The following is a 13885-nucleotide window of genomic DNA, read 5'->3' on the forward strand; positions in this document are numbered from 1 at the left end:
AAAATAACAATTTAGTGTCTTCCATTCCAAAGTATCAAAAGTGCTTTCTTTGCTAGTGTTATCAGTTATAGGAAATTCAAAAGACAGCCCACAGGAAAGACATCAATGTAATGAGACCTTCCTGTTTTTTAGATTTACACTCCTGTTTTCTGCAAAGGTGGCATAAACTCAGACAAAGCTGCGATACTAAACCAGATTGCCTTCTGCATGTTCCGAAAGATAGCGAACAGCGCATCCTGGGGGGGGGGTGTTAACATTCATTTTATCTTCTTTAGAGAGCCTGGTGTTCGTAATACAGAAAGATGGGAACCTTATGTCTCTCTTCCTCTGTGTTTTTTAAAAGAACTAGGGGAGAGAGGGTAAGGGCAAAGCCTGAGGCTGTCAGGGAAGCAGAGGCCCCATAAGCAGGAAAGACCAGTCAAGAAGTTAAAGGACAAACCTGTGCTTTGACTAAGACCAGTCACCAGGGCCCCCTTCTCTTTTCTTTTAGAAAAAAATAGTCTGAGATGGTTGAGAAATGTCAAAATGTTCTTGAAAAAGATAACTACTAAAAAAGATAAACACAATCCTTTACCACATAAACACTTTTAAACAAACTCATCATAGAATTCTACTCGGTGTTAAAATATTACAGAAAAATACCTAGTGAGAGAGGAAATGCTTATGCAACTGTGCAGAAAAAATACAAATAACTAGAAACACCCTTTTCCCCCTTTTCAATATCAGCAACAGATACTAACTGTGGATACTTCTTATCCTTTCAAAATACTATGTTGTTCTTATCCATTAAAAATTTTATAAGTTTTCTATAACAAATATATATATATGTAATCAAATTTTTTTAAAACTTTTGTTTAAAAAAAGTAATTCAGAATTTTAATTCTGCTGGAAAGGGCAAATTTTTTAAAAATTAAGTTCCTTCCTTGTTAGATTATATTCTTCACAAAACTATACTAAATTTTCCATGTTCCTCTGTGACCAATATAACTCCTCAAAAATGCTACCTTGGGCCAGCAGGTAGAGTGGTAGTTAAAGTACTGGACTCACACATGATCAACCACAGTTCAAGACCCAGACCCAGTGGCTTGAAAATCACACCAGGTGCATGTCTGTACATGCCTTAAATCCTAGGAGGAGAATGGAGGATAAGGGACTGCAGCATGGCCATCCCACCTGAGGGTTGATTTCTCACTTTCCCTCTCTCTGGTGAGCACACACACCCTATGGCAAAAGCTCAAAGAAAAAAAAATGTCATGCGAGGAACCCTTTCTCCAGTTATTCCTAAAAAGACTGTACATATTCGTAGCATACATTTATAGTCATTGTATATATATATATACACATATATATATATATAATTTTTTTGGAGAGGTTTTTGCTATAGGGTATGTGCGCTCGCCAGACAGAGAGAGACAGAGAGACAGAGGGCGAGAAATCACCCCCCAGGTGGGATGGTCACGCCTCAATCCCTCCTCCTCCATTCTCCTCTCAGGATCTTGGGTACGCACGCACACGCACCCAGCGTGAGTTTTAAGCCACCGGGTCTGGGACATGAACCGCGGTCGACTACATGGGAGTCCAATGACATAGCCATTACGCTAACTGCTGGTTCCCATTCAATATACATTTTTAAGCCAGGGCTTTTTCAGTTGCATTCTTCAGTCTTTGCCAAAGTTACCCCATTTCTACCAGGTCCTTATTTCTGATATATCTAACCACTACCCCTTTTTTATGCAAACAACTTACACACTTCAAAGTTTAGATGAAAAAAGAAAAGGTTTTAGAAACTTTTTCAGTAATTTTCTCCTTGTAAGGAAAGAACAGTAATACCCAGCACAATTTCAACATGATGCTTCACGAGGCCAACTACTTAAGTGGAGAAGAGATTTTTCTCATTTCTGGAGATATCCTTTCAAGAGGACAAGATAAGACTGCTTCAATACCTACTCTTGAGTGAAGTGTCCTATTTCTACTGAAACTGCACTTGGAGAACTCCACGGTACAAAGTGCTCCTGTAGCTATTATTTACATGACATTAATTGGGCACAAGTGAAAATGTTGCAGCTACCAGTTTTTCAGGTTACAGAGTTATGTGCTTACTAATGAATTAAAATAATCTCCAGGTAGTCATAGGGTATCGGTGCAAAAGTACTTTGTTCAAGTACTTTAAAAAGTACCAGGGAGCTACTTCACTACTCATTGGAGATAAATGTCGGACAGGTATTTATTGTATGAGGAAGTGATGTGGGCTCAGCTGAAATTCCAGCTGGTAACCTCAGGGCAATTACTGCTGCAACTGGAACCCTTCCTTGTGGACCCACAGCTAAAGGGGGAGGGGCAAGAGTGGGAAACATTCTGGGAGAAACTGAGGGTCTGGGAGTCCCTAAAAAAGCAAAATAGCCTATAGGGCACGCCTACTGGCTTTTGCTGTAGCAAGAAGCTTCAGCTCAGTGTCTGCAAAGCAAGCAGGACAGTGGAAGTGTCAGAATCCTCTACACTCACAGACAAGTGGGCAAGCAAGCCATGTGGCCAAAAATGCAGTATCGTCCTCCAAAGTTTAAACCTGGAGCAGTGAGGTGTCCTCATGAGTGCTCCAGTAATAATGAGTGCCCAAGTGGGACACGGCTTCTGAGATGGAGATTTTGTACGCAGAAGAACTTGCCTGAGCTTACCAAGGGTAAACTGAGATTTCAGCACTTGGCTATCTTTTCCTGTGCTTCCCAAGGAGCCAAAACTGGTTTCAGAACTAACTGATTAAAGAGTAAGTCTGCTTTTACACTAGAATGGAGAGAAAGGTTAGTTCTGAGGGGCTTGGGAAGCATAGCAAACTTTCTTGGTTCATTACGAAATCTTGGCAAGGGCCACTCACCAGAGAGAGACTAGAAGTTGGCCCCAATCAGCTCAGTTAGCCTGAGATATTTGGGTGCTATAAGCTTACACAAACAGATATGCTAAAAGCTCAGAACTGATAAATCAAACAGGCAAACTGCTTCCCTTGCCTTTCAGAAGAGCTTAGAAGAGACACTACTTACATAACCTTTAAAAACTCACATGGCACTGTCTGAAGCATACTCCATCTCACACATCTGACATCATTTGAGCGAAAAGTAAATGACAACATTCCTTAGCCCTGTCCCCTCTTGCATAGAAGTTGGGAAACTTTGGTTAGTAACTTTTGGGAGGAGGATACTGCATTTTTCAAACAGACAGACACTGATGTTACAGACGTACATAGATTAAAAAAAAAAAACAACAAAAACTTACCTCCTCAAAAGTCATAGACCAACTACCGTTTTCAATCATAGGTACAAAGACAATTGAAAAAAAAAAGAATATCCAATGAAATTGTACACCTACTAATACATTTAGGAGACGGCAATAACATCAACAGACCCTTGTTAATGCTATTTTGTTTTTCCTCTGGTGTCACCTACTCTACGTTCTCTCCGTGACTGCAAACACTCCACAGAAGAAAGTATACTTGAGGCAGGCGGTGGGCAAGTCTCAACTCAGGAAGAGTCAGAGGCTAAAACTCCTCCCTCTCCCTCCTGCTATTTGCAGTCTGCATGACTGGTGAAAATGCTGTTCGGGGAACTATGAGCAACTCTGGTGTGAGTTGTTGATACATGCTATTACAACTGAGTGGAAGGAAGTGCCTTATATGACAAGGTCAAAAAACTTGCAAAATAGTTCGTCTTCAGACAAAAGAATGCAACTGCTGGGCAGGGGAATACAGAAGGAAGACAGAGCCCAGTTCTGGCTTGTATCTGGGGGCTGAAGTTTGGCTGAAGCCTCACAAGGGATGGTGAGCGTCATTTATTCCAAGATGAGAAACCAGAAAAATGTGTATTGGCATTCAAAAGAAACTAAGCTTTAAAGGAAAAAATGATGGGAAGGAGGTGGCTTTATAAACTTGCGCTCTATATTTTGGGTGTGTTGTCTGCTGCTATGATGAATTCTTGGCATAGGTTTTTAAAGACATTTAAGGGTCAGGAGAAAATGTTTTCCTAAGTGGCCCAGTGTAGTTTCATCAGCAACAATGTAGTCAGCTCTCCCGCGTTTTCTTTTGGATACCTCTTTTAAGAGAGCTGGTAATCACTGTATTAAAATTTTCAGCAGTCTTTCTGACAGACAAAGACAAGAGCCTACAGATGAAATGTTTAAATGTCTAAACTATCTGGCAGTGAAGATCTGAAAAAGAAAAACTGGATATCTGAAGCTGGTCTATATGTCTCTCCTTTGTCCATCACACCCAATTTTATCTTTCTGGAAGAAATTTTAAAAATTATAAACGTCAAACTAAAACCAAAATTTTGTCAGTAATAACTGACATTTGGCAATCCAGGCTACATTTCTTTCAGCAGCTAGAAACAATTTTAGATTACACTCTAGCACAGGGTTCTGCAGACTTTAATGTAGATGGCCGGAGAGTAAATGTTTTAGGCTTTACAGGCCATGTGGCCTATGTTGAAATTACTCAACCCTGCCACTGCCTTGTGAAAGCAGCCATATGTAGCAAATAAACAAACAGGTGTGGGGATGTGCCAAAAAAACTATTTATAAAAACTGGCAGTGAGCAACGTTGGGCCCACAGGCCATAGCCTAAGATTCTTTCGCTATTCTAGCACATACATCAAAATTTTAAAAGGTAAATGGGGTCTATTTGAAGTAGAAAAAGAACAGTGTCATGCCAACCTGTGGCAGGTGGCTGAGGTGGTTGGATCTCACACGGCCAAATGCATGGTCTGAGTCCCAGACACTACGGTTTGAAAAACATGCGAGGTGCCATTTGTGCGTGTGTGCCCAAAATTCCGAAAGAAATGGAGAAGGAACTGTGGTGTCAGCGCCCCCCCATGGAGGGTGCTCACTTTCCCTCTCAGTCTTTCTCGAGCAAGCACACATGCCCTCTGGCAAATTAAAAAGAAGAAAGGAAGGAAGGAAGGAAGAAAAAGATACATGAACGTGTCCTGTAATTTCCTCATGTAAGTGATACTTTATACATGTAAGTAATACTTGAATAGGAAACAAAACTTTATAAGAATTAAAGAAAAATGTTAGAGAATTAACTTGGAAAATTGTCAATAAACAAACTTGAAAATTCCTAGTGTGCTTAACTTGCTATGCTCTCATGTTTAACTTGTCATGTTTAACTACATCAGCGGACCAGCAGTGGTGGGAACCACCAGCTCAGTTTTTGCTGCAGGGCTTGAGAAGACTCCAGAGGACTCAGGCTTGAATTTTTCTCCGCCACACAATAAGACATTCACTGGTTTATCCCAGCTCAGAGTGAGAGCGGCAGCCTTCTGAAACTTCTCACCAACTGATCACAGGCAGATAGAAACCACTCTCGTCTCTTTCTATTCATTAACTACATGCTATTCCATACATAAATATTTCCAAAAACCAAGTTTCTGTGATATGGAAATACGATAATGAAATAATGGAATGAAAATGACATAAGAACATTTTTCAAATATGGCTTCTCTGATCTTGACTTCCCAGAATAAGGCAGGCTCCTACACTATGAAGGGGGGAAGCCTTCTCGTTTTTTTACAGATATGAAATTTAGCATAATTTAAACTTAATTTGTCAGAATAAATAAATGCTATAATGGCTCATTTTATTAGCTATGTAAGGGTGGCAAAATAATACAAGTACGATTAATCTTTACTTCAAACATTTTGTTTGTATTTTTTTTTTACTATTTAAGCTAGTTTAAATAGCTTGATTAAAAATTACACATAGTAAGAATTACTCTACAAAAATTAATATGTATAAGAAAAACTCTGTGTAAACTTAGATGAGTACTTTTCTTCTTGTTTGAATTACATTTTGATTTTTAAAAATGTACTATATCTAACTAACCCCATAAAAGATGTTAAACATTCTAAATTTAATTATACTGAACATGGATAAGACATTCCAATTAGAAATTCTGTATTTATAATACTACCTGTGTCCCAAACCCAAGAGAGTTTAAGGATTCCAAATTCTTTCTATGATTTTCCCACTCAGAACAGGTAACCTTCATTATACTTCAGAGATTCACTGCTTTTAATTAATAAGCTTGGGTTTTTAAACCTTAACTACCACATTGGTACAACTACTTCTTTAATTAAATGAAAAAAGCATACTATCCTCCAAAGGTAGCAGAAGCCTGCAGTTTTCTAAACAGTATCTTCAATAGATTACATAACTAGAAATCTAACTTCCCCCTGCCTCCCCGGGGCCAGTAGGTGGTATGGTGGTTGAGGCACTGAACTCCCACATGGCTGATTGTGGTTTGAGTCCTGGACCAGCGGTTTGCTTTCTCACTGTCTGGCTCTCTCACTCTCTCTGATCAAGTTAAAATAAAAATGAATAAAATTAAACAAATAACTACAAAAAAACATCTAACTCCCCTGGAAACAATTCATCTTTGAGACAGAAAACATTTCAATTTTTAAAATTAATAACTGCTTATTGGGGACTTGCTTACTAATTTTGAAAATGTACTGAAACGGCTATGCTTTTCCATGAGTGTCTGTTCTCTGAGGACCTGTACAAAAATGAAAATGTACTTGATTTAGTTCTACAGCCAAATCTTATTTTGCTTCAATAAATAAATTAACAGGGGACAGTAGATGGTGTTAACTGTTATGCTGCTGGACTTCCACATGGCCAACCGCTGTTTGACTCCCAAACCCGGTAGCTTAAAAATCATGCCAGGTGCATGTATGTGACCAAGATCTTAGGAGGAGAATGAAAGAGGAGGGATTGTGGTGTAGCCATTCTGCCCCCAAGAGGTGATTTTTCACTTTCCCTCTCACTGTCTCTGTCTCTCTCTCAGGTGAGCACATGTATCCAAAGGCAAAAAAAAAAAAAAAAAACTCTAAAAATTTTAATTAGTTTAAATAAAGAAATAAACCCAAATATGAGAGTAGATAAAGAATATTACACACATTTGGCCAGGCCCGGGTTAACATGGATGCTAAAAGAGGTTTAGAGTATGAAATCTATATCCTGCCCATAATGTTTCCTTTCTTTCTCTTGGGAGTCTTATCACAAAGATAAATAAAAAGAGCACCCCAGAGGCTGTAAGCAGTTACCACCGGCCAAGGCCAGGTGGCACAGCAGAGTGTGCATGTGTGTAGTTTCTGTGTACGTATTAGATTGTCAAAAAAGCCATGATGTATTTTTCTATGTTTCTCTATGCAAAAATGTATCATGACTTTTTTGATGATCCAATACATATGTGTCTGTATGTGATAAGTATGTATGTAAGTACAACATATATTTTATCTGGAAATTAAAGGACATCACTGAAAACAAACACACTACCACCACTACTGTTGGCCTTTCCCCTGTAAACATGGGTACACCTAGGACCAACAGTTATTGAGCTCCAATTTTGATAGGAAGATCTCCCTCCCTCAAGTATGGCTTCTCCATGTGTACCTCTGCGTGATGTGGGGCTCATGATGATGGGCTAGGTGCCAAGCTGCCTGGAACATTTTGCTTGGGGGCTTGGTTTTTGTTTTTTTTTGGAGATACACATACAATAAAGTCTACGGTTTCAAAAGGTGTAATTCGACAACTTTGGTATATTCACAAGGTTGTGCAACCATGACCCCTACCAATCTGTGGAACATTTTAGTTATGTTTAAGTTTTTAAAATTTAAATTTATACTAACACTATTTCATCTCTTTCTTTGTGGTTGAAACTGAAATGCTGGAGGTTAGTGTGTGATCTAACCTGAGAATACAGATGTCATAAAGACAGACAAAAAACTAATGTTTAGATAGATAAAGCAAGAAATGTACATTTTTTTCTTTTGAGAGGTTTTTGCTACAGGGCTCATGTGCTCACCAGAAAGACAGAGAGAAACAGAGAGACAGACATTGAGAAATCACCCCCTCCAGGGGGGATGGCCATGCCACAATCCCTTCTCCATTCTCCTCTCAAGATCTTGGGCATGCACACGTATACACCGGGCATGAGTTCAAGCCAGTGGGTCCGGGACTCGAACTGTAGTCGGCTGCATGGGAGTCCAGTGACCTAGCCATTAAGCCAACTGCTGGCCCCAAGAAATGTGACTTCTGAGAGCCACGTTTATACTGTTAGATCTTTGATGCAATCTGTGACTTCTCTGCAAAGGCCTTTTTATGTATGCTGCCATGCCTAAGAGAAAAAGCATCTAACTGAAATATCTCTTAGATGACCATGTCTATATGTGCACAAGCACACGTGTGTGTATGTGTGCATGTTGTTTTGTTCTGGTTTGGGTTCTTCTACACAGGATCTCAATATGACATGATCCTCCTGCCTCAGCCTGCTGAGTAGCTGGGACTACAGGTGCATGCCAACACGTCTGGCTTTTCCGGTAGGCCGAGAATCACACCTGGGCCTCCAATGTAGCCTCAGCCTGGTTGTCAGCAATGACTAGAACATGCTACGATGACTGGACCTTCTGTTAGAATATCTTATTATATGACACTGCTGGGCTTTGTTTGTTTGTTTTAAACGCTACAGCCTTCATAACTCTCTTGCCACATGGCAAGCTATGAGGTCAAAATAACATTTTAAGCAGTTAAGGATTCTCATGTTTGAAGAGAAGCTGTCACCAAAATGGTGCAAGTTTTCATTCAGAGTCCTCAAATATCTTAGTTATTCTTAAGAATTCTATGAACTGGGTTTCTCGTCCAAGATCTATGAATTATAAAGTGTTCATTTCCAGGATCAAGATCTTATTCTTGGGACCAGCAGTTAGCGTTAATGGCTATGTCGCTGGACTCCCATGTAGTCGACCACGGTTGGCGGCGTAAACTCACGCCGGGTGCATGTGCATGTGTGCCCAAGATCCTGAGAGGAGAATGGAGGAGAAGGGATTGCAGCGTGGCCATCCCCCCTGGGGGGAGATTTCTCACTTTCTGTCTCTCTCTGCCTTTCTGGCGAGCACACGCGCCCTATAGCCAAAAAAAATCCCTCCCCCCAAAAAAAGATCTTATTCTTGATAGGATTCAATTCATAAAATGTTAAAAGGTATTTCTAAGGCATTTTGCTACTTTAATTAAATAATTCATCTGAAAGACAAAATCTGTTGATGATTGGAAACTACTGTCAATTGCCACCTTGAAAATATTATTTGAAGACTATAACTTTGCTACACATATAGTTTATTAGGTGACATATTGACAAACTATTACAATAATCTAAAAGAAATATTAGATTGTCAGGAAAGTAATGATGTATTTTTCTATGCAAAAGTGCATCATGACTTTCTAGATAATCCAGTAACTATAGAGGGTGATATATACAAATAAGCTACAACACTTGAACTTAAATGTAATGTTTTCTTTTTTTATAAATAATTATTTTACTTAATTTTATTCATTATCATTATTATTATTTTAATTTGACCAGAGAGAAGCAGAGACAGAGAGAGAGGGAAAATGAGAAAGCAAGCCACCAGGTCTGGAACTTGAACCACAGTCGGCCACATGGGAGTTCATTGCATTTAACCACCTTGCCACCTGCTGGCCCCAAAAGTAATCTATTTTCAAAACAACAAAAAAGTTCTACTTTGATCCAAAAAAAATCCCTCCCCCCAAAAAAAGATCTTATTCTTGATAGGATTCAATTCATAAAATGTTAAAAGGTATTTCTAAGGCATTTTGCTACTTTAATTAAATAATTCATCTGAAAGACAAAATCTGTTGATGATTGGAAACTACTGTCAATTGCCACCTTGAAAATATTATTTGAAGACTATAACTTTGCTACACATATAGTTTATTAGGTGACATATTGACAAACTATTACAATAATCTAAAAGAAATATTAGATTGTCAGGAAAGTAATGATGTATTTTTCTATGCAAAAGTGCATCATGACTTTCTAGATAATCCAGTAACTATAGAGGGTGATATATACAAATAAGCTACAACACTTGAACTTAAATGTAATGTTTTCTTTTTTTATAAATAATTATTTTACTTAATTTTATTCATTATCATTATTATTATTTTAATTTGACCAGAGAGAAGCAGAGACAGAGAGAGAGGGAAAATGAGAAAGCAAGCCACCAGGTCTGGAACTTGAACCACAGTCGGCCACATGGGAGTTCATTGCATTTAACCACCTTGCCACCTGCTGGCCCCAAAAGTAATCTATTTTCAAAACAACAAAAAAGTTCTACTTTGATCCCTCAATAAAAACTAAACACACTGATTACCTTACATGTTAGAAACACTTTTTAAAACATACACATTTTACTCTTTATGTATACACATCTGCTTTGACAGAAAAAAAAAAGAGTTAAGACACAATGATATATTTAGTCCCAGCCTTATTTTAAACGTACATATTTGGTCTTTAGCTTCTCCTCTCTTAGATTTCTAAGCACTCTTCACACATTTTATTCATGACAGCAGTAATAAAAAACTTTGAATGACACAAGCAGTCAGAGAGCTTCATTTTGGATCTTCAATATTATTTAATAATTATTACTTTTAAGCCTCTTCAAAGCAGCATGCTATATAACCCATGTTAAAACTGGTTTAATTGAGGGGAGAGTGGTGATAGAGATGGTCTTCAAACCTTATCTATGAGCACTTTATCTGTGAACGGTCAGCTACTATAGCAATATGTGGCATTTTATGATCACTTCTTGAGCCAGTTCTATAAACAAGGGGAGAAATATACTGTTGTCAACTACTGAGTAGCACTGTTTGGGAGAAATATGAGGAAGATCCGTGAAGGACAAACTCACTTAAGGAGAGAGATTATTTTAGCAATACTTGAGTAGTTCACGGTACTAAAAACTTCGAAAACTAATAGCAACTTTTGCTGGACACCAACTATGTGCTGAGCGTTTCACCTACAAGGCCTTCATGCTCACAACCACCTTTGAGGGACTGTGTGCACTGTGTATTTTACAGATAAGAAAGAGGTGCACTAACTGGTGCAAGATGCTGAACCATGGCACAGGGATTAAAAACCCCAGCTTGGACTCCAAATCCTGTGCTTCTGTTTTTATAGAGCTGAGATTTAAGATCAGGACTGTCTGGCTACAAAATCCACACTTCCCACTGTGCTCTCCTGTTACCGCCTGTGCTCTTCAACTCAGCAACAGAGATGCTGTCCCATGTGACAGTACTGCCGTCATCCAGCTTTCTGACCACACACAGGTGACCCTAGTTACAGCTGTGAGCCACCGCATGGTGGGGGCTGCATTAATAATGCCCCTCAGTACTTATCCAGACAGCACGATTGGGCATTGGTGCTCAGGGCTGAAAACAAAACATTCTTTCGTCGCGGTGTAGTGATGTGGAGTGGGCAACTACATGTGTCTGGATGAAGAACTAAAACATGTTGAAGAGAAACAAATATTTCAACTGAGAAAGATAAATTAGAAGTCATATTTCCTGACATCATATCTTGGGAATAGTTTACTAATTATCACTGAAAAGACCTATCTTTGTAAATGGCTCAATTTAAAAAAGAATTCCAAAATTAATTGATAATGAACTCATCATTTTTATTCTAAAACAGCATAACGTAGTCAAACGTCATTATTATTCATAAATTCATGTGTGGAAATAAATGTTGCAACAAATACCATTAACATGCTGGATACACCTTTGTGCTTTTTATTTTTCCTCCTGAGTTAGTTTGTATTTTCAACATTTGCTACAGACAGAGGTAAGATGGAAACATCCTTGTGTCAGTCTTGGAACAGGTCACCTTCTACAAGTCTTTGTGGATGTGACCATGCACAGCTAAACAGTACTTTGCCATTTTCCTCATTTTTGAAAGTAGAAAGACACTTTCTTTTTCCCTCTCTTTCTCTCAGCTTCTTATGAAGATTCCCAGTATAAATGCAACAGCTGGAGTTACCTACAAATATACAAACTGAAAGAAAAGAAATATTATGGTTGGCTATTTGGGAATCTCCTGAAATGAAAACATACCTGGATAATTAGGATGGCCAGAGAGCATCTAACCCAATCAAGGAGGAACGGTGGGAATTGAACTTGCACAGCTGCTGTTTTAGGGGGGAGGTGCTTTGCCCTGACAGAGTGTCTTCCATACCTTGTATCTGTCCATTGGGTCTTCCTGCTGCAGCTGGCTCTCCCGCATGGCCTGATATTCTTTCTCATATTTCTTCAGCTTCTTGGTTGGTACCTGCAGGGATTAGAGAAAAAACATGGTAGATCAGAACATCAGTTAGGGCAAAAATGGTCTGATGTGCTTCCCAATTACTTTTCTGGAACTGTAAAGGTGCATGCCCAACTCAAAGTTAGGAGACAAATCTAGACTCTAGAACAGGGATTGGCAAACTTTTCCTAAAAAGGTTCAGACACATATTTTAGGTTTTGCTGGCTATACAATCTAAGCTGCAACCATTCAACTCTGTTATGATTGCACAAAAGTTGTCACAGGTAACATAAAACAAATGAGCAAGCCATGTTCCAATAAAACTTTATTTACAAAAACACTGTCTACCTGTTTTACAGTACTCTATTTTGTCATAATTTTTCTTGTTAATGTATTTAATAGTGCCATTCATTTGAACTATTTTAGAGTGTAATTCACTCATAGCCATCTATCATATTGAAAATAAAAATTATTACTTTATAGAAATAAAAAATTGAGCCCTATTTTAAAAAATAGTGATATTATACAAAGACATAATTTTAAAGTTTAACACTGAAAACTCAAAAACACAAAGGACCATTGTGCTGTATGAGATAACAGAAAACCGTTGAGAGAAATAATCTATATCATGGTAAAATTATGTCATTCTCAAAAAACAACAGCTAATTATTTTCTGGAAAAAAAAAAGACTAGAATCTTACAGGATCTTAGAATTCTAAAAACAAACAAATATAAAGGTCATAGAATTTGACAGAAGGTAGACCAGGTTCTGAATTCCCACTACTCATTTTCTAGATACGTAATCCTTCAGAAAACAGGTATTTAACTTCTCTTAGCCTCAGTTTATTCATCTGTAAAATGGCAGGTAAACGAACTTCTACCTCATATTGGTTGTTGCAAGAACTAAATGATATAATATAGATAAGTTTCTAAAACAATGCCTGGTTCATGGAAATTTTTAAATTAAAAATATTTTCCAGAGGGCACATGCACTTGCCTGTAAGACACAGAGAAATAGATGGGGGAAGAGCAAGAAAGCAGCCCACCTCATGGGGCATGGTCACGCCACAATGTCCTGTCTTCCATCTTTCCCTCCTGTCAGGATTTTGAGCATGCACACACATGCACCCAATGTGTTTTTCCAAGCCACGGCAGTTGGTCATGTGGGATCCAGTTGCCTTAACCAGCGCACCACAAATTGGCCCTAAATTGTTCTTTAAACTATTATATCAAAATTAATGTATTATGAAGAGTCAGCAGATGATGTAGTGATTGGGGTACTGGACTCCCAGATGACTGATCATGGTTGGTTCAAGTCCTGGACCCAGTGTCTTGATACTCACACAGGGCTTGCCAGAGTGAGTGCCCCAAATCCCCAGAGAATAGAGCAGAAGTACCATCCCCTCTAGGGGGGTGATTTCTCACTTTCTCTCTGTCTCTCTGGTGGGTGCACACACCCTGTAGCAAAAATCTCTCCTTAAAAAAAATTAATGCATTATAACTTTCTCTGTTGCATATGACAAACTAAAGTTTAATTTTTTGTTTTGTTTTGTTTTCTAATGAGAAAACTAATGTGAGAGGGAGGGGAAAAGTGAAAAAGATTTTTTTAAAAGTTTATTTAGCCCATATTTATGTCTTTAACAGATTGTTTCTTGTGGCATTCAAAATATGGTGGTCATGGGACTTATGATGAGGTTTCAGTCAACAACTGAAGGGGCCTCATACAACAAGGGGACTTCAAAAAAA

The 13885-nt window shown here is 38.5% G+C and overlaps 1 protein-coding gene across 9 annotated transcripts in view; it reads right to left on the reverse strand.

Annotated features, from left to right (window-relative positions):
- RABGAP1L (RAB GTPase activating protein 1 like) overlaps window positions 1-13885 on the reverse strand; it is a 762391-nt gene that overhangs the window by 23322 nt on the left and 725184 nt on the right. For 6 of the 9 annotated variants that reach the window (XM_006153335.3, XM_006153332.3, XM_027773766.1 and 3 more), the window contains one exon: window positions 12074-12166. In XM_006153335.3, the coding sequence (XP_006153397.1) occupies window positions 12074-12166 (93 nt within the window). Of the gene's footprint in view, window positions 1-3264; window positions 3581-10327; window positions 11894-12073; window positions 12167-13885 lie in introns of those variants that run through there. The other 3 variants (XM_027773768.1, XM_027773765.1, XM_006153334.3) reach the window with 3 other exon arrangements.

The sequence above is a fragment of the Tupaia chinensis genome, unplaced genomic scaffold (genome assembly GCF_000334495.1).
Source record: "Tupaia chinensis unplaced genomic scaffold, TupChi_1.0 Scaffold000369_1, whole genome shotgun sequence".
Classification (NCBI taxonomy): Eukaryota; Metazoa; Chordata; class Mammalia; order Scandentia; family Tupaiidae; genus Tupaia; species Tupaia belangeri.